The sequence below is a fragment of the Strix aluco genome, chromosome 3, assembly GCF_031877795.1.
Source record: "Strix aluco isolate bStrAlu1 chromosome 3, bStrAlu1.hap1, whole genome shotgun sequence".
NCBI classification, from domain to species: Eukaryota; Metazoa; Chordata; class Aves; order Strigiformes; family Strigidae; genus Strix; species Strix aluco.
The window spans coordinates 91,619,447-91,639,465 of record NC_133933.1 but is presented as its reverse complement, the minus strand read 5'-3'; the positions used below and the strand labels follow the sequence as shown (position 1 = coordinate 91,639,465).

Here is a 20,019-nt window from a genome sequence, read left to right as displayed (position 1 = left end):
CTGACACTGGAACAGGGAAAAGACATAGCTAAAATGGGAAAAAGAATTTAAATACAAAAGGCTTTTTTGGTTTGATCTATACAGTATAGGAAAGAGTCTGAGAACTTTGAGGCAAATTTTCCATAATAGACAGAAACACCAAGTCGTGGTTTAGGCACAGAGGGCAACTGAGTGACAGGCAGCCCTTCACTCACTCCTCCCCCTCCCACCTCCTCCCCTAGCGCTGGGAAGGAGAAAAATTAAACAAAAAGGCTCAGGAATCAAGGTAAGGACAGGGAGGATTAGCTCACCCATTTAAACGGTCACAAGCAAAAGGCAGACTTGTTAGGGGAAGAAAACAAGAACATCACTTTAATTCAAGCACTAACAGAATCAACACTTAACAGACAGAATGGGAAGGGACAGCGCATCACCATATCTTAAAACACCTCCCCTCACATCTCCTTTCTTCCCGGGCCCAGCTTTTGTTCCCGATATTTCTACTTCCTCCCCCAGCGGCACAGGGGCAGGGGAGGGGGGTGCAGTCAGTTCCCGAGTCTTCCTCCAAGCAGGAGGGAAGCACTCCTCTACATTCTTCTCCTGCTCCACGTCTTCCCCTCTCCCGGGAGACAGTCCTCCACAAACTCTCTCCGCCCTGAGTCCTCCCCAGGGGATGCATTCGTCTCCAGATGCTCCGGCGTGGGTCACCCCCGTGTGTTGCAGTCACAGAATCATTCAGGTTGGAAAAGACCCTTGGGATCATCAAGTCCAACCATCAGCCCTACTCTACAAAGTTCTCCCCTACACCATAACCCCCAACATCTCATCTAAACAACCCTTAAACACATCCAGGGATGGTGACTCCACCACCTCTCCGGGCAGCCTATTCCACTGTCTGACCACTCTCTCTGTGAAAAATTTTTTCCTAATGTCCAGTCTGAACCTTTCCTGTTGCAGTTTAAAGCCATTCCCTCTTGTTCTGTCACTAATTACCTGTGAGAAGAGACCAGCACCAACCTCTCTACAATGTCCTTTCAGGTAGGTGTAGAGAGTGATGAGGTCTCCCCTCAGCCTTCTCCTCCTCAAACTAAACAGTCCCAGTTCCTTCAACTGCTCCTCATAAGATTTATTCTCCAGGCCCTTCACCAGCTTCATTGCAGTCCTTCCAGTGCCGAACTACAACAGCAGGGGCTGCTTCTCCCCTCAGAGTCCCGGGGGTCCTCGCAGGCCACAGGCAGATCTCTGCTCCTCCAGTGATGCCCATGGGTGGCAGGGGGTCGGTCCTGCCATCTCATCATGGGATACAGGGGGGCTCTCTGCTTCAGCGCACCTCTCCCCCTTCCTCCTCCTCCTTCCACTGACCTCAGTGTTTGCGCAGGTGTCCTCCTCATAACTCCTCCCCAAAATCCCAACCCCCTCCCAGATTCCCCTTCTTAAATACGTTATCCCAGAGTGCAGCCACTGCCGCTAATTGACCTGGCCTTGGTGCAAAGGCGGGTCCAACTTGGAGCCAGAGAAGCTTTGAGAAGCTTCTCACAGGAGGCCACCACCATAACCCCCTCTCCCACTACAAAAAACCCCTACACACAAACCCAACACAGCCTGAAAGATGCTCAAATTTGTTTCTGATTATATTAGAAGAACTCTATACTATTCTGGAATAGATGGCAACAAAAGCCAAAAGAGGTAGCACACAGGTTTCATGCACAGAAACCTAATTGAAAGAAAACGTATTTTTCAAGTTCTAGAAACATAGCAGTCTTTGGAAAAAATGAGTTGTGAAAAAGATAATCAAGTAAGGTTTCTGATCACTAGCTGGAGAGCTTTCAGTCTGGATGACCTTTCTTTAACTATAAAATACATCTCAGTATTCACACTATATCAGCAGCACTCCTATATCATATGCTTAAGGAGTGAATATGGATGGATTTTTCCATCAGAAAAATCTTATTTCCTCATCAGCAAATAACACTGCCTTATTTTAAAAAATAATGCAGCAAATTGGATTTATCTTGATACAAAGCTTAGCATTAATTACCACCTTGCCAAAATTCATTCTTTTGTTGTGGACATTTTTCCCTACCAGGTGTTACCTGGACGTTCTGTTAAAAAAGTCTGATAAGAGATGAACAAACCTGATACAATTAACTACCTGAATGAAGAAAAAAAAAATAAGATATGGCTGTAACGTGTCACAGTGTCTCTCAAAATAGACAAGGCATGTACTTGGAATGAGATTTATTGTAATAAAAATTGTTTAGCACTCTGACAAACATTAGTAAACTACAAGTTCAGATGTCTGTCAAATGGAACTAATACTACACAGCCAACTTAAGAACTCCTAAGCTGTAGAATGATGACCCAAAATGTGCATATCACTCACCTATAAGATGAGGGCTCTCAATCTCAAGGAGTTACCTTGGGCAGTGTCCCAACCAAAGGGGAGAGTCCCCAACTGCAGGCCCGCTGCTCGGAGGAGGACTGCCTCCATTTGTCTTCCAGTGGGGTTCCATTTATAGCCTAGTCGAGTCTGATCTGTAGTCATATGTTATGGTCAGCAGTCAAGAAATTTCTCTTGACTGAGGCATTTCATTGGCTGAGGGCCCTGTCTGTCAACTGAAGAGCCTTGCCTTTCCTATCCCTCAACCAAGGGGTGTGTGTGTGGCAATAGTCACCACAGGGCTGGGCTCAGCCCCCAGACTGCAGCTTCTAGTTTTATCTCTTTCCTTTCAGCTATCAAGAAGTTTCAGTCTTTATTGGGACAGATGCACCCGCCACATTAAGTTTTAAGGCTTTTCCCACAGAGGTTTGAAAATAGAGACTGCATAAAAGCAGGAGATTCAAGTAGATAAAAGCGCATTTCCTCTTCAGAACAAAGGACCAGTTCTGAATCTAATTACTGCATGCTGCTTTTAAATTGTTAAATTAAAAGCATACAAATTTGCTAGTTCATAGGAACAACTAGAATCATACTATGAAGATATTTGTATCTGTATCTGCTTCCTATAATCAGCTAAGATTCTGCCAAGATTCAGCCACCCACTACTAATGGTGTTGTCTCCATTACTCCAATGTCTTTATTCCAAGTTTACTTACAGACAACAATGACCTAGTTCTTTGCAAACAGCTTGCACATACGTGCTAAGCACCAAATAACTGTATGTCCAGTCATAAAAAAAATGCTGCAACAGGAATTTTCTTCCCTTAAAGGACCATACAAGAAGTATCATCAGAATGCTTAAGGGGCTTGTTAAGAAACATGCCTTGCATGGGACCCCGTCAGCAAGGAAGTAAGTGTTTCGTGAATACTACCAAACATGCAAAAGTCATGCCCACCAGCATGGTACAGGCAATTTTTAATTTTTACACTGATGTTATCTGAAAACAATCATTACTCTTTATGAAGGCACCAACATTTTTAAATCACAAAAAACCCCAAGTGAATTTGTATAGAAGCATGCTGTAGACTTTAGTCAAACAACAAGATGGAAACACATCTGTCTCCTCCCATCCCTTCAGAAGCAATTATGTCACTCTACTGTTGTTCTAGCTAATCTCTTCTCATCAGAACTCAAAAAAACCCCAACCCTGCCCCCCTCCCCCCCCAAAAAAAACCCAACTCCATGTAAACCTACATCAAAAAGATAAAGTAGTAAGCGAAATAATCCTTCAGGCATTTCTGAACTCCACATTCTTACTCAAAATGTGGGACATGTCACAGGGAAGAGACAACAATACAATATATACGCTCCTAAAAACCCACACACAGCAGGTACAGCTGACTTTTGACCTACTGGAGCTGGTAAGCTTGACTGAAACAGGCTAATCTACTAAAGGATGATAAGAATAATGTTAGTATTGGTGTTTGCTGAAGATTAGTAGGCAGTTTTAAAATAACAAACAGTGAATATGTTAGGATAGCCGTCAAGACAATGAGTGAAACATATTGAATATGTCTTTGGTCACTCTCAACAAATCCCTAAGAATTAACATTCAAAGTTACCTCCAGTCCAACTTCTCGACCAAAAAGGCACAGATCAGAAATCCAGTTCTATTGAAACCATGTGTGCAATGGACACCTAGACAAAACAACAAAAGGGTATAATAATTTGCAAGTAGTTTTAACAAGCATGCTTTAGTTTCACAAGTATGTTTTTGAATCCTCCTACCCTCATCAGTAACATTAAAGAGTTATCTCCGTTCCTAACAAGGCAGCCCAGATCACATAAGGCATACAAGCCTAAAAAGCACTTTATTACATTCCTTCTGCAAATTATTAGCAACAAGAATATAGGACACTTCAGTTTATCCCAACTCAAGAGCACTTACTTAATGCAACTAAAATATGGCTGATACAGATAAGATTCAAAGTATTTTTTTATGACTGCTCAAATGCTTATCAGAAGACAATACAATCAAATTCAGTAATTGTGCTTTTAGTGGATTCAACAAGCATTACATTCATTTCACACCATCAGGCATAAAAATCATATCCAGATTACCCTACCTCAAGCTTGAAAGTGGTGTCAATAGACCACAATTCTATTTCAAATTTGCTATTACCATGCTAAGACCAGACATTAATTTTGCAAAAGAAAAAAAAAAACTACAAAAAGAAAACTATACAGTAGTATAATCATTTTGCATTACTTATCTTTTCAATGTAAGAAAAAAAGAATTAAGTCTGCAGCCTCTATTTTACTGAATTCTTTCCCCAGCGAAAGGAGAAGAGTCAAATGCATCAAACTTTTTTTTCCTCTCAAGGCAACAGCACCATCTAGTGATAACAAACCAGTCTGAAAATTTGTGCCATTAAAAATGTCATGAAGGATTCACGCAAGATGCTGCCTCTACCTCATACTACATTTTAAATTATAAATATTTGAGTATTAAAGTTTCCACTACAAAACGCAATTATTCTTAATATTAACATATTTTTCAGTTTTGACCATGGAACCATGGAATCGTTTAGGCTAGAAAAGACCTTTAAGATCATTGAGTCCAACCATAAACCTAACACTGCCAAGTCCACCACCATGTCTTTAAGCACCATATCTACATGACTTCTAAATACCTCCGGGGATGGTGACTCCACCACTTCCCTAGGAAGCCTCTTCCAATGCTTGACAACCCTTTTGGTGAAGAAATTTTTCCTAATATCCAGTCTAAACCTCTCCTCGCACAACTTGAGGCCATTTCCTCTCGTCCTATTGCTTGTTACTTGGGAGAAGATACGGACACCCACCTCGCTACAACCTCGTTTCACATAGTTATAGAGAGCAATAGCATCTCCCCTGAGCCTCCTTTTCTCCAGGCTAAAAAATCCCAGTTCCCTCAGCCGCTCCTCATAAGACTTGTGCTCTAGACCCTTCACCAGCTTCATTGCCCTTCTCTGGACACGCTCCAGCACCTCAGTGTCTTTCTTGTACTGAGGGGCCCAAAACTGAACACAGTATTTGAGGTGTGGCCTCACCAGTGCCGAGTACAGGGGTAAGATCACTTCCCTAGTACTGATGACCACACTGTTTCTGATACAGTCAGGATACCATTGGCCTTCTTGGCCACCTGGGCACACTGCTGGCTCATGTTCAGGTGGCTGTCGACCAATACCCCCAGGTCCTTTTCTGCCAGGTGGCTTTCCAGCCACTCCTCCCCAAGCCTGTAACGTTGCATGGGGTTGTTGTGACCCAAGTGCAGGACCCGACACCATGAAGCAAGTCACTTAAGCTTTTACTGATTTAACTTATTTCTCTACCATAGTTAGTAAAGTAAGTTTAGCAAGAATTCACTTGATGCTTATTCAGATACAATGTGAACATCTATCTTTTTCTCTATACGCTCCCCTACACTGCAAGTATTTATTTTTTTACTGGAGATCCAAAAAAGGCCTACAAAGAGTAGACTGATAAAACCCAGAAACTTTATATGGGTAAATAGAAATATGTATCAACTGTATCAGGGTCACGCTCTGTGCTCACCCCACCAAGCTTCCCTTCTTTATAAAGCAAGGCAAAAACTACTATGAAGTTCTTGGATTCATCCATTCTAACCATTTAATAATATTAAAAACTGTGTAACTTGCATCAAATGAAGTGAATTTTAGCTTCCTTGTAGAATTTGTTCTCAGCAAACATTTATCCTTTGTTTTCTGCTTAAGCAAAACTTTTGCATTTTGTTTCCTTAAGGTTGGCAGGCATGCTCCCAGTCCTTCAAGTTGCAAAAATAAAGTTTCCATCCTATATTGTTCTAGCTGAATAGAAAATTTTGTTCACTTATCATTCACATTTCATCTCTTTTCATATCTAATCTTGACACTGGAAATGAAAATGCACACAATTGCTATCAATAAGTCCTGCAGCTGTTACTGCTACCAAGAAGGGTAAGTCAATAATTTTATACACACAACAAAGATAAGAAGCATCTCAGCAATGAGACCAACAGCTTGGAAGGGAAAGATCACACAGGGTGCAGTACTATCACTGCTGCAGACTGCTTTTCCTTTTGATAAAAACATCCCTCACACCAGTCCCTCTGATGCTCTGTCAGAGGAAACAAGTGTCCCGCACCAGAAACAACTTATCAGTAATTCATGAAAGTGAAATGGAAAATTCCAACACTTCTCTTTTACTAGAAAGCCTAAACCACAGGTTATTTAAAAGCTTAGTCAACATATTATTTTTTCTCGACTCTAATTGACTTTTCTTCCACAGAGGTGAAACAATCCAAATAATGGAAGAACATGCCAAAATTCATAGAAGTCAAAAAGTTAGTGACTCAACTCTAAAAATGGCATTTTAAAAAAGTTGAAATACCAGTTAAATGAATCTGCTGTTCATAGAATATCACCATGCTACCCATGCTCCATATAAATTGCTGACCATAACAATATTTCAAGTTCTGAAATATTGTTGGAGGACCAAGTGGAGGACCAAGTGAAAGGAGAGTGAAAAATGAGGAACTGCTAAATGAGGGTGAGTGGGATCAGTCATCAGCAATATTTCAGAACTTGCACAAGAGCTTGAAATATTGTTGATGACTAATCCCACTCACTCATTTAGCAGTCCCTCATTTTTCATATCACATATTTCATTACAGTTTAGAGAAGAAAACATAGATCTCAAATTAAAATTACATTCTATGTGAAATAAAGAAATAACTAAGTATCTAAAAGAAAATTATGTGGGAAAGTGTGTGCCCAAATTAAATCTCTCAAGCACTGAAAAAAAAATAAGATTCTCAGTGGTATCCTGTGACAGGACAAGAAGCAATGGGTACAAACTGAAATACAGTAATTTCTGTTTAATCATAAGGAATAAAACTCTGTATACTGTAAGGGTGAGCAAACACTAGAAGAGGTTGCCAGAAGATGTTGTAGAGTCTCCAAGCTTGGACATGGTCAAAACCCAAACTGGCACAGTCCTGAGCAAGCTGCTTTAGCTGGCCCTGTGCTAAGGAAGGGCAACTGACTAGCTGATTTCCACAGGTCCCTTCCAACAACCTCAACTATTGTACAATTCTGTGATTCTGCATGAATCCTAAACTGTATGAACATACCAGCTTAGTTTACCAAGCTCTTATCAATGACACCTACACAAACAACTGTTCCATGCACTCCTAAGTCACACAGACAGTCAGATTCAGGAAGGCTACAGAACTATCATCAAAGAGGCTTGAGGACTACATGCATACTGACTCTGGAAACTCAGCTGCAAACTAATTTCTTGTCTCTGACAGTTTGCAGATATAGTTGAACATCAATATGCTTAGCAGAAATCAGAATAAAATGGTTTTAACTAAAACTAGAAATCACCCAAATTAAACTGAGAACTTCCTGTGCTCTGGGTAAAAAAAATTATCCTTAAGAACATTCAAATATTCACTGTGAGACAGTACACCACAGAGGAAAAAAACTTAGCCTAATGTCTGCAACCAGTTCCTGTTGGGTACGACTTGAAGGACTCAGCAATTAATCAGGTGCTTTGTGAGATTTGCTAAAGAATCTCTGATCATTCAGTTATCAAATATGACTTCAAGTAAACCTGACCATCAAATATCAAAACAATACTTAGGCAATACATAACTTGCATTTGTATCACCAGAAGTCACAAAAACACAATGCAAGTATCATATATTTGTAGACAGTTCTTAAGCTTGTATATTTTTCCACATTAAGTTGATAGCTATCATCAAACTGATGGATGCAGAAACACACTAGTTTCTGGAGTAAAAGCAATCAAGTCTATATATGCATAAACACTGTACTGAGGAAATTCCTTTGCTTAGACTTTTAAGAATGAGAGAACGCAGTTATGAGTAGATATGAAATAAATTAACAGTAAAAACTAATGATGGGATATAAGAAGACATACCTATAAGCTCTGAGGGATTCTTATCACTGAAGTGTTCACATACACGGATAAATGTTTCTGTATTCTCAGGTGTAGGGCACTCACCATGCCTGAAAAACACAGGACACACACAGATTAGGAGGTAGCTGGGGGAAAGGGAAGAGAAAAAAAAATAAATTAACTACTTCAGTGTGATCTTTCAAATTAAAAGCTAAATATTTAAAAAGTGCAGACAACTTACCCTTTACACTGGAGCTTTATATATTTAATCCCCTCTTTCTCTATATCATTCCTATCATAGAATCGAGTGGTGTTGGTCAGGTCTACCAGTAAACCCATTTTAACCTAAAAAACCAAAAAATAAAAAATAAACTTATATATGTGGTTCAAATATCAGTGCATAAATATTAAATGGCCAATAACATCCAAATTAAAAGCAACAGCAGGCTACAATTGAAAGTTTAAAAATTCTCAAATATTGTATTTGTTCATAAAATCTGTATTTTACCACCATCACAGTCATCTGACTTTCTTTGTGAAAGCTGGCGTCTGAATTAGCACTAGCCATCGATTCAAAAACTTCAGTATGTTCCCACCAACCTTCTAAATAAGAAGGATCTGCTAACAGCAGTAAAGTATCTGGTAAAGCATTATTTTAACATGTTAAAAGACAAATAAGGTGGAATCAGGTGCTCTTATACTTAAAGTAGAATAGTATTAAACACTGGCACAGTAGAAGTACCATAAAAAAAATTAACAACTGAGACTTATATTTACCCATCCATCACAGTGCAAAACAAATGAACACATTTTCAATTTTTAAAAAAAATTTCCTTAAATTCTCAGTAACGTTTTATTCAAAGCTAAAATATGAAACAACTTGAAATCTTCAAAGATGCTGTCAGTAATTAAGGTGGCAGTATCAACCACTCAGATGTTAGGACATACTTGAATTCAAGCTACCTCGCCCACTCTACCCTAATGTGTCCCCTTGTGCATGAGCTTTTTTTAGTGTTTGCTTTTTATAGCTGTAAAATAGGTCTTTTAAAGCATCCTTGTGGAAGGTACTGTGTTTTTAAAAAGCAAGATGGAAAGCAAAAATTCCACTGGGTGGCATCCAACACACAGAGAACATCAGCAAACTGCATCTTATTGATCCTTGGTCCAAACAAAATTTCCATCAACCATAAACCCCCCAGTATTACTGTGCAAAACCAGCTCACTAACACACCTGTATACTGAAAGTATTCCTGGTTTCCTGCCTCGTAAGTGCAAGTAATTGCTTTTGGTCAAAATGCTGAATGTCATGCTTTCAGGTAGGATCCTACCCATGAAACCAGCTGTCTTTTTCAAAGGCATTTCACAAGCGGTAGTTTAAGCAAAATCCTTGTTCTATAGCTTTGTCTTTTTTAAAGTTACTTCAATAGTGCACTTAAAATACATTAACACTGAAGCACGTTACGCATGCAAAAACATACAAGAACACTGCTTCTTCAGTATATTTAAAACTCTGGCACATACTCATGAACAGGATTTTGATCAGGTTTTATTTACCTTAAGGTCAACAGACTGGCAATAATTCAGCAGTGCAGCTGGAAGAATTACAAATTAAAACACTGCTTCCAGACAATTCAGAAAAGATACATTCCAATTATAACTGGAACACAGTTCAGAAACAACTGTGTCACATGGATATGTTGTTCAGTCACCCTCAAAGACAAATTTCCAATTATCTACAGAGGTAGTTATCCATGGTATTCAAAGTTCTGATGATATACTTTCATAATACTTTTATTTATCAGGTATTAAAAAGCATCATAATGTTATGTCAGCAGCATTAAGCATTTGTACTGTAATATCCAAATCAGTTCCGAATTTCTCCTCGTTTACTTCTACTTTGTATATTGTATTCAGAATGCTTTATTTACTTTTATTACTGTGTTTTGCAGAAATACAAACTACTTTAGTAGAGGTCCACCTGAAAACAGTGTTACCTCACCTGAAGCTTCAAATATCAAACGAGCTGCCTAACATACAGGCTGACAGCATACTAGCCAGTGATTTATTTTGTAAGAAGTATACAAAAGGCTATTAATTCAATTATTACTTTCCTCCCCCTCCATTCTAAATAGCATTTAGCAGGTATCTCAGAGACTACTTAATTCACAAGACCACACAAAATTTGCAGGTCCATAACACTACAACACCGACATAAACCGGTTTAAAATAACTGTCCCGAGGAGAATGGCATATTCTCACATCAGTACTTCTAGGCGATTGTACAGAACAACATGCTAGGATAGAAAAAGTACATGTAAAATGAGCTAGTTCTACGAAAACTATTTAGATATTTTTCTACCATTCTATACAAGCAATGGCTCCATGGAGGGAATCCACAAGAGTATCTTCCAGTAACGTGCCATAACCCAAAAAAAGCATAGGAATCTCCCTTTGTGTTCAGCACCCTATCAATAGCATGGTTAGAGTTGGCAGGAGACTGATACAAGAATCAGATGCGTTTTCACCAGCGAGCTCTAGACTATGAAGCCACATAGATGGCCCTCTAATTACCCTCCTCCCCAACTTGTATATAGCTCAGCTTGACAACCTATTCTTTTATGTACCATATGGGGTTAGGTGTAACGCTTCCAAGCTGTGCTCAGCTAAGGGGAAAAGAACTATTTTCAAAGATTAACATTTAATGAAAACATAATTTTAAAGCAAAGGTTTTCACATTCAGTTCCAGCCTAGTAATAAAGAAGACATTCCAAAAATGTGGATTACTCTTGGAAAAAATGTTGTATCATCTGACAGCCTGGAGAAAGGGAAAAAGAATCATGAGGAAAAAAACCTTTATTAAAAGCATGAAGACAGATTAAAAGGTAACACTGTTTAACATATCAAATTGTTAAAGGAGAGGTACAAGAAGAAATGCAAGTGATCTGCAGAACATCGTTTCACATCTTCCCATCCAAAAGTAGTTGATACACAATTCCATCTTAGTGTTGAAAACTCAAAGCCAATTCCAAATCCCACTGTTCTCAAATACCAGCAGCTTCAAACCTTCCCACCAAAAGCCTCCAAACTCCTCCTACAATGAAGAATTATCACTGAGATGTGTGAAAGCACAAAAATGTCAAAGCTTTTAAGCTCAAAGAATACCTGCATGCTTTTTCCTCAACTTTTAGAAATTACTCTTCTGAATATACTTAACAGATTTCAGTTTCCTGACTGACATGTAGAAGCCAGGAGAACACTACAACGTACTTCAGACCCAAAGTGTCACCAAGCATTTGGGATGTTATATTTAATTTGAATAGGAGAATGAAATACAGCAAAGTGTCTGCTAGACAGGAAATTCTGAACTACAGGACTCTAGGACTTGTAACCTGCTATTCCTTTGTAATTACTACGAATCATTTCAATCATATACAAATGAAGACCTTGTGAAGTGACACATTTCATGAAGCAGTAAACCAAAGAGGCGTCCAATACAATTTAGCCTAAGCTATAAAAGTATGTATGGCACATAGAGTGTATCAGGCCTGAAAGCAATTTCCTTGCTTTACATAAAGCATGAACATTTGCTCTCTCAGTTCATGGCATTAGCTGCACATAACACACTACAGTTTAGAGAGTACAAGGCAAAAGAAAAGGATAAAGCAGTTTCAGTTTGAAAAAAGCAGGGGGATTATGTAACATATCAAAGTCTACAATTATGACGTTCCAAAAATCCATGCAAAAAACACTGGTACCACAGGAATCGAAATATTTCTGTCACTGAATTGGGGTTATACTATGTTTGTCCTGACCAACTACAATTCTCACCTATAGAAGAGATTCTAGTACACGTACGTTCACCACACAGGTGCTTTGCTCTGCTCTGAAACCCTGACATCACACCAGATATCACAGTCATCTTCTCAGTCATGCTCTCATAAGCTTGCTCCTAGAAAGTTCTTAATAGGAGCTGATCTTTAAAGACTATCTAAGCTAAAATGGAGAGTCACCCACTGGAAAATAATGTTTTGCATGAATCACATCTTTCAGTCCACCACACCCATTGAATGACACAGCTTTGGAAGAAAGAATAATTTTAAACTGTTGAGCAACTTCTCACTGAAACATACATTTATTTCTTACAAGGACTGTTACAACACTACAGTCATAGACACTTAGACTGTGCATTGAAGCACAATTGAAACTAGTTATTTTTCTTGCTTCTAATTGTAAAAGATGACTGGATAGAAGGAAAAAAAAGCTCATCGATAGCTTGAAATTCTCATCTACATATAATAATACCAAGACCTTCATACCACCTTCATTCTGCTCATACTTATTTTGGCCAGGCTGTCCATGTCCTCCTACAGTTACAAAAACCTTCCTCCTCACTTTCTCACATTCCAGTTATCTCCACTATTAATGCCTTATGCATGCACTCTTCTGCTGCTGTGCAATTAAATGAGCTTAGCTAGGTTCCCCTTGTATGACTCCAGAAGTTTCTCATTAGATGTTGGAACCTGAAAATGTCTTCACCAGGAGGGAGAGAGCATACTACAATACACTGATTTCTCTCCAGTCTCATGATTGTTTTCTTGCATTTCTTATTTGAGGAAATAATTAAAATCAGTGATTGAATTTATCTGTGGAAACACTAATGTGGCTGAAAACTGATAACTATTTTTCCTAATAGGAATACTGTAACTTGAGCATACTAATTGCCCAAACATTCTTTTGAGTTAACTAATGTTCTAGCTCTTCATACGGAAATAAAGCTACCTTTTGTAAAGCATAAACAGTGCTAACCTACCTAATCAAGAAAGAAATTTTAAAAAAAATATTCACACTGTCACCAACTGCTCCTGCAAATTTTTTTTGAGACCATTAAGATACTGTGTCAATACTGGCAATCAGAAGAAAAACGGGTTTGCCATCTGTTATCAAATCAGCTTCTAACATGCAGATTTTCAGCAGCCAGCTTCATAAGAAAAAAAGAATTGCACAGGAAGCTTATTAGAGAAAGCTCCTCACAGACAGATGTTGTCTTAAATACTGAACAGGTACCTTCAAAAATCTGTGGTAGCAGCAATATCTCACTGTTACCAAAATACAGATGTGAAAGTTTCTGATGAAGTCTCTTATTTGGGAGATAAATTATATGGACTTAAGTAATAACCAGGTTTCAGAAGTTATTCATTCTGCAAACTATTAGCAGTAAAACACACTGCAAATTTACTGCAAATTATGAGAACCATGCACAGTGAGCTACTTTTGCCTTGGGAAAATCCACTTTTCAAGGTCTCCTCAATTGCACATTCATCTCATTGCCAGATTGCTGGTAAACTGCTGTTGTACAAATATAGCACTCCAGTAACCCACTGCATATCTCAGCAAATACAAAATCATGTTTTCAAATAGCAAACATTTAGCAACAATAACAGGGTTCAAGACAATATAACAGATTTGATGAGAACACGGAGTTTGAGAGTAATTGTTTGTTCTGCTTGTTAACCAAAATTACCAAAATATAAGTGGGGATCCTCATGCTAGTAATTGTACTATCAGATTCTAATCATCTGATGTCACTCAAGATATTACAAATTTGTAGTATTGCAATAGAACTGATTGATGTACCTGGTGGAAAATCTATGAAAGCTCACCATGATTTCTTTTTGGTGACAAATCACAAACAAGCAAATAGTCTGAAATTCTGAGTAAATCTCTGAAGTTCTCTATAACTTCAAAATGTGCAGAATTTTATATTACTTTAAACCATGAATAAGATTGGTTTTGGAAAATTTCTAGGTATGCACATTAAAGCTGGTCAGAGTCAAAAACAACATTAATGCATAAAAAAAGAACTCAAGTAGAATTTAGATGCATAGATCCAAGAATTCAAACAAGAAAAAAATCCTACCAGTTCAAACACCTAAGAACAGGCTCATGTGCTTCACTGATAGTATCTTATCACATTAGCCCACAGGTACTTCTCTAACTGCTACACTGAATAAGTCATCATCTACTTCATACCTAAGCCTAAGTAAGATTCATAAAATGAAGATTCCCATATTTTAGTTAGCTGATTCTTCGATGTTTGAGCTCTGATATTGTTAAACAAGTTCAGAATTAATTTAACTTAGATCAACAGAAAAAAAAAAAACCACACAGAAAAAATGTCACTAGCATGACTAGTTTTATAAAACACACAATCAAAAAAAAATGGTGCTAACCTTCTATATAACAGTTTAACACAGATTAAAAGAATCAGGTTGTGGGCCCTTCTTTGCCTGGGAGGTTCAAAATCCCATTTCCCATATCTCCAGATGCACTGGACTGGGCACAACACTTGTCATGTTCCCCACCTTTATTGTCAAAGTTGTGCTATGGTGCAGAACAACATGCAACTTGAAGCAGACAGACAGAAATTGGCAAAACAGAGATTGAAGAAATAAGCCAGAAGCACAACTCTGTAACCCAATAATAAAAGCATCCATCCACCTTCCTGGGTCCCAGTTCATGCTCCTAATTTTTTTTTTCTATTTATGCATTTTTCACTGAGAAGTTACTGGATAAAATCCAGAGTTTTCCTTTATACTTGGGTATGACTGGTTAGATACCATAAAACATTCTATGCATCAAAAGAAGGAAAGTATGCCTTGAAACTAAAGAAGCTTTTAAATGCTTTCACTCCTATAAGCAAAATTGCAACTTAACATATCCGTACACAAGAGTCCTTTGTAAAACTACAAACTCAGACTATCTGAATTTTGAGAATGACATCTCTCCAAGACGCAACAGTAATAACAGAAAAGAGTGAGATTCTTGCTGCTAATATGGTGAATCAGCTGGAGGATTTTGTGCAATTCCTGCCTATAAGAAAGTATATTTGGAAATCTAGGAGTTGCAGAGAAAACCTGAAAATGTAAACAAACAAAAAAATATTTCTGTACAGATGTCCCAAAGGCAGCCATCAGCCGCTTTTTTCTTAAAGCTTAAAAGCAACATTTGAATAAATGTTAATAATTAAAGTAATGTTTCAATTACTAGAAAATTTAACTTTACCTTCAGACTCTTTAAGTAGTTGGATAACATACTCGGGTGAAAACGATTTTCTTCAGCAACTTGTTCATCATATCTTGGTCCTAACATTGTCTTCAAAGGTAAAAACTTCCCTATGAAAGATAATCAAATTTTGCAGTACTTCAAGTATACTCATGTATATGTACACTTACAACTTAGCAATTTCAAAGCAACATGCTGAGCAGATTTAGAGATTCACCTTCAATGAAAAATAATCACAGGAAAAGTATCAATAACAACTGAATTGGAATATTTTTTAGTTATGAGTGCTCATAATTCACAAGTACGTTTAGAATTTTAAAGGAAATACAGGTCAGCTCATCTAAAACAAAGTAATTTAACATTTTTAGCTAGCTTTTAGTGTGATTTAAGCTGCGGAGCTACAGCACTCAACAGAATAGGGAAAATTTAAACTTGCTACAGTTAAAAACATGAAAATAGCATCTTAAATTACAATTTGTTACCCAACCACGTAAACATCAGCTTTGATTACCTGCAAATGGAAAACACGGTAACGATCACTGAAAAAAGAATGCATTTGGTCCAGAGCATCTATGCACTACAGATCTTTCTAACATGCTCCTTAAGGCTGTTGGAAGAGTTCTGCGGCAGTGTTCAACACTTCCCACCCAAACACAGCACCTACGTGTGGTTCAGACATGGGGGAAGTTACAAAACCACAACGAAAACCTGACCGGAATTAGTACTTAGTGGACTACATCCCTCACTCCCTAGAAAGCCAATTTTTTTAAATATTTAGTTTTCATCCACCACAAAGTATCTGAAATAATTTCATTAGAGACCTCTAGCTTTTTCTTTCTGAGCTCCAGCAAGCTACAGGCATGCCCTTCCCTCCAAGTGCAGCAGGAACAGGTATTTGAGCAGCACGTACTGACCCAACAGCTCTTCCTGTGGTTCCAAAGAGACAAGAACTTACAAGCCCAGGTCACTGCCACCATGTCTGCCTGGGAAGCAGCACACCTCCTCCCGCGTGCACCTGGGACCCTGCATTGCAGTTAGTTGTGGAAAATGAATGCAAACGGATAGTAAGAGAGAGACCTGGCATATCTGCTCAGGCACACCGAGGTTAATGATACAGGCAGGGAGTAAAACTGGGAGAACTTCAGCATTTCTAAATAGCTATGAAAATATTTAAATCAATTCAATCCCAAGATTGATCAAATAAACCTTCCCCAAGAAAACACAAATTGCCCCAGAACTGTCCTCCTTTTTTTTTTTTAAATAAAACTGGAAAGGAAAAATATAACTTTCTATACTATTCCTTAAACCATCTGACGCATCTGTTCAGCTGTGTAATGTAGAGTAACAGTCACCATCCACTAGTCTTAACTCTGTATTTAATGTCCAGTTTCAGATCCTCAAATGAATCACCACACCCAGCACTAATCCTACAAAATTCTTTTAAATTATGAAAATACTGCTTTCTCATGAAGACAGAACATTTCCTCATAATAAGAAAAAAAAATACTCTTGTTTTCAGCAAAACAAAACCACATGGAATGAAAAGACACTAAAATGCCCATTGTATTCAGCTAGAAATCAAGTTTTGAGAAAGAAGCTCACTAATAGAAAAACGCGTATCATTTTTACATTACAAATGAATGCTGCTGAGAGGTTTCTCTATAAAATAAATTGAAGTTCTTGGAGTTTTTTGTAGCCTTAAATTCTATCAAAACATCTTATGTAGTCTCAAATAAGCATTTAACTTCTAGGAAAGAGATATTATAAACCACAGAAGACAGTTACAGAAACTGAGAAGCTTTATGCAACTCCTTAGCTCAGGTTTGATGTTAATCAGCAATGTGAGAAACACCCTTAACTGTTACACTTCTCTGAGACCATTCCAAACTTCACAGCTAAAAGGAAAGTTATTCAGTCAAATAGTCATTATACATATTAAACGGTAATAAAGTTATAGTCACTTCAACTTATTTGACTGTTAGAAAAACTCCTAACTTCACTTTACTTCCCTTTGCCTTTTCATTCCACCAGTTCTACACCCTCCTCCCTGGTGGGTTGGCTACCTCCCTTCCATTTCCTCATTTCTTGATCTATCTACTTTAATTTTCTTGCATCTTTGTGCTCCTTGTCACCTTCAACACTATCATTCAGCCCGTCTCACTCACTATTAACCCTTCCACATTAACTTGTAATCTTCCTCTGTACAGACTGATTATGCAAATCCTAATTTTGGATGACCTTAATGCAAAAATCTATCATCACCATAGGTTTTGCAAAACACCAACATGCTTCAAGGTTTTTTTATCTTTACTGCTTGCCAATGCCATCCTAATACATCCACTCACCCATTACAGAACATGAAGAATGTAACTAAACTTTTTTTAGCCAAGGAATTCAACTAAGAAAAGACGCTGCACTGACAAAAGAGTCAATGGATCCATAAGAAAACTACAATCCTTTATTCCTTTATGAGATGCTGGGAAAAGAGGATAGAGTTGGAAAACAGTGCCTGGAGGTTAAGACGGTTTCCTGTAGCACGTGATCAAGAGACTGTGCAATCACACTGAAGACTCTCCTGTTCTCCATCTTCTAGAACAGAGAATGAACATGTTCATTCTCTTCTCAATAGCGGACCTTGATCTGGTGTCTGATTTTCACTCTTAATTTCCTTCTGAGCAACCATAATACATTCCTGTTAATCATCAGGAAAAGACAAACAAAATACTCAAGTCAGCATCTCCTGCAGCATTTGACACCTTTACACAGGTGTGGAAGGGATGAGTATTTTAATAGAGGACATTTACTATCACTTCCAAAGATCAAACCCAGATCTTTGGAAGTATTTAAGTGCCCAACTTCTACAAATTCCAGTTTGGCAGTGTCATTGAGAAACAGTTTATATGGCACCAAACAAGCTGCCTGCCAAGGCTAGAAGAGAGCAGTAATTTGGTTCCAGTTTAGGGAAATTTTGTAATCAGATAATGAAAACAATGGCTCTGATTTTTTTGTTTTTTCTTTTGTCTTTCTGGTTTGGTTTTTTTTAATAAAATACATTTCTCTGCAATGTAATTTCACATTATTCCTATGCAGTAAGCACTATTCTCCTAGTTTACATTCTTGTTTTTTTCTGAACTGCGACTGCTACACATGTATTCAAGATCTTGAATACAATCTCATATTGTGTTCCTCTTATAACAGAAAACCAAATTCCCCTACCTGACAAATTTGCTATTTGATCTTTGTACAGAAGCTTTAAAATCCTCCTTCCCCATCTGCATATAAGCCCCTCTCAGGCAGAAAAGCTAAGCTTTAATTCTAAGAAAGATTTCTAACCTTTTTGAGTAATATGGATGAGTAATAAATGAGGCAGTAGCTACAATCTCTGCTACAGTTATGCCCTACATCTTATGCTAAAGAAATGATGTAGTAAAAACTGATTACAACTCAGCTTAAGCCTCCATGCATATGCCTTTGAAGATAAATAATCAATTCTTCATGTTGAACTAGGTGATCTAACAGTAACAAGGTGATATTTTGCATGGATATCAAAGCATCCCAAGTCATTAGTGTATCTCAACTAATTTACAATAATAATTGTTAACTCCTCAATGAAATTTTCAAATTAACTTCAGAATGTTACTGGAACCTTGACACTTGATGATTACTTACTTCCACAATTAAGTTCAAATTTGTCAAATAGTCTTGGGAAGTGGATATTAAAAACCATTTTCCAAACTAGTTACCTGTATAACAGATGGTATTTCTTTAGGTTGAAAAATAGGTAAAAATTCTAAAACTAAGAGCCCAGTATGTCAGAGCATAGACATCAAGTGGATAAATCTGAGAGACATCAAAGTGAAAAATGTAAGACGTCACATTTCCCACATATACATGCTCTAATTTTGGCACATTTTAATCTTAAAATCTGAATTCTAGAGCATGTCAGTGAAAAAGCTCCCTTAATTTAGTCTAATTTTCTGTGACATGAAGCTATCAACCCAATATGTGACAGTAGCCACTAATTATGTATGACCATGGTATGTTTAGATTGAGTACTGATTAGGAAGGCTAGACTGTGTAAAGTGACCAAGGTCAAGAAAGAGAAATTTGAATAAAATGAAATAGTAAAATCTGCAATTTAAAAAAACAACAAGCAAACAACAATATCATCCTAAAAAGTAACAGTCTTCTGTTTCAAGCACAACTATGCTGGGTCAAAAGCATCCATTTCACCTAGTATCTTATTACCAAAATGGGTCAATAACAGATGCCTAGGAAAGAGTGTAAAATGATGACAATGACAATCCATCATCAGATTATTCTCCCCAACTACAACAAGCTACAGCTCAGCAACTTCCTGAACTAGAGGCATTACTCTTCTATTTAAGGTGCTATCTCTATAACCATACGCCATACGCATGTTTTAATATCTCACTGTTCAACACGCTGCATGTATGTCTAGAACAGGATTAACCAACATGAATCAATAGAAGGAAACTGAAAGACATTGTTGAGACCACTTCTCATGTCTTTTCTTCAATATCTTGCTAGCACTTTCCATGGCAAAACAGAGTGGGGTTTTGGTGGTTTTAAAAAGTAGGTACCCACAGAGATGGCAATGCCAAGGCAG

At 37.8% G+C, this 20,019-nt stretch overlaps 1 protein-coding gene across 1 annotated transcript in view; it reads right to left on the bottom strand.

Annotated features, from left to right (window-relative positions):
• The window catches only part of RNGTT (RNA guanylyltransferase and 5'-phosphatase), a 202,787-nt gene that overhangs the window by 180,104 nt on the left and 2,664 nt on the right, over nt 1-20,019 (bottom strand). Inside the window, exons 2-5 of the mRNA XM_074819582.1 lie at nt 15,390-15,499; nt 8,569-8,672; nt 8,349-8,437; nt 3,983-4,058 (exon numbers count right to left, since the gene is read on the bottom strand). Coding sequence (XP_074675683.1) covers nt 3,983-4,058; nt 8,349-8,437; nt 8,569-8,672; nt 15,390-15,499 — 379 coding nt within the window. The remainder of the gene's footprint in view (nt 1-3,982; nt 4,059-8,348; nt 8,438-8,568; nt 8,673-15,389; nt 15,500-20,019) is intronic.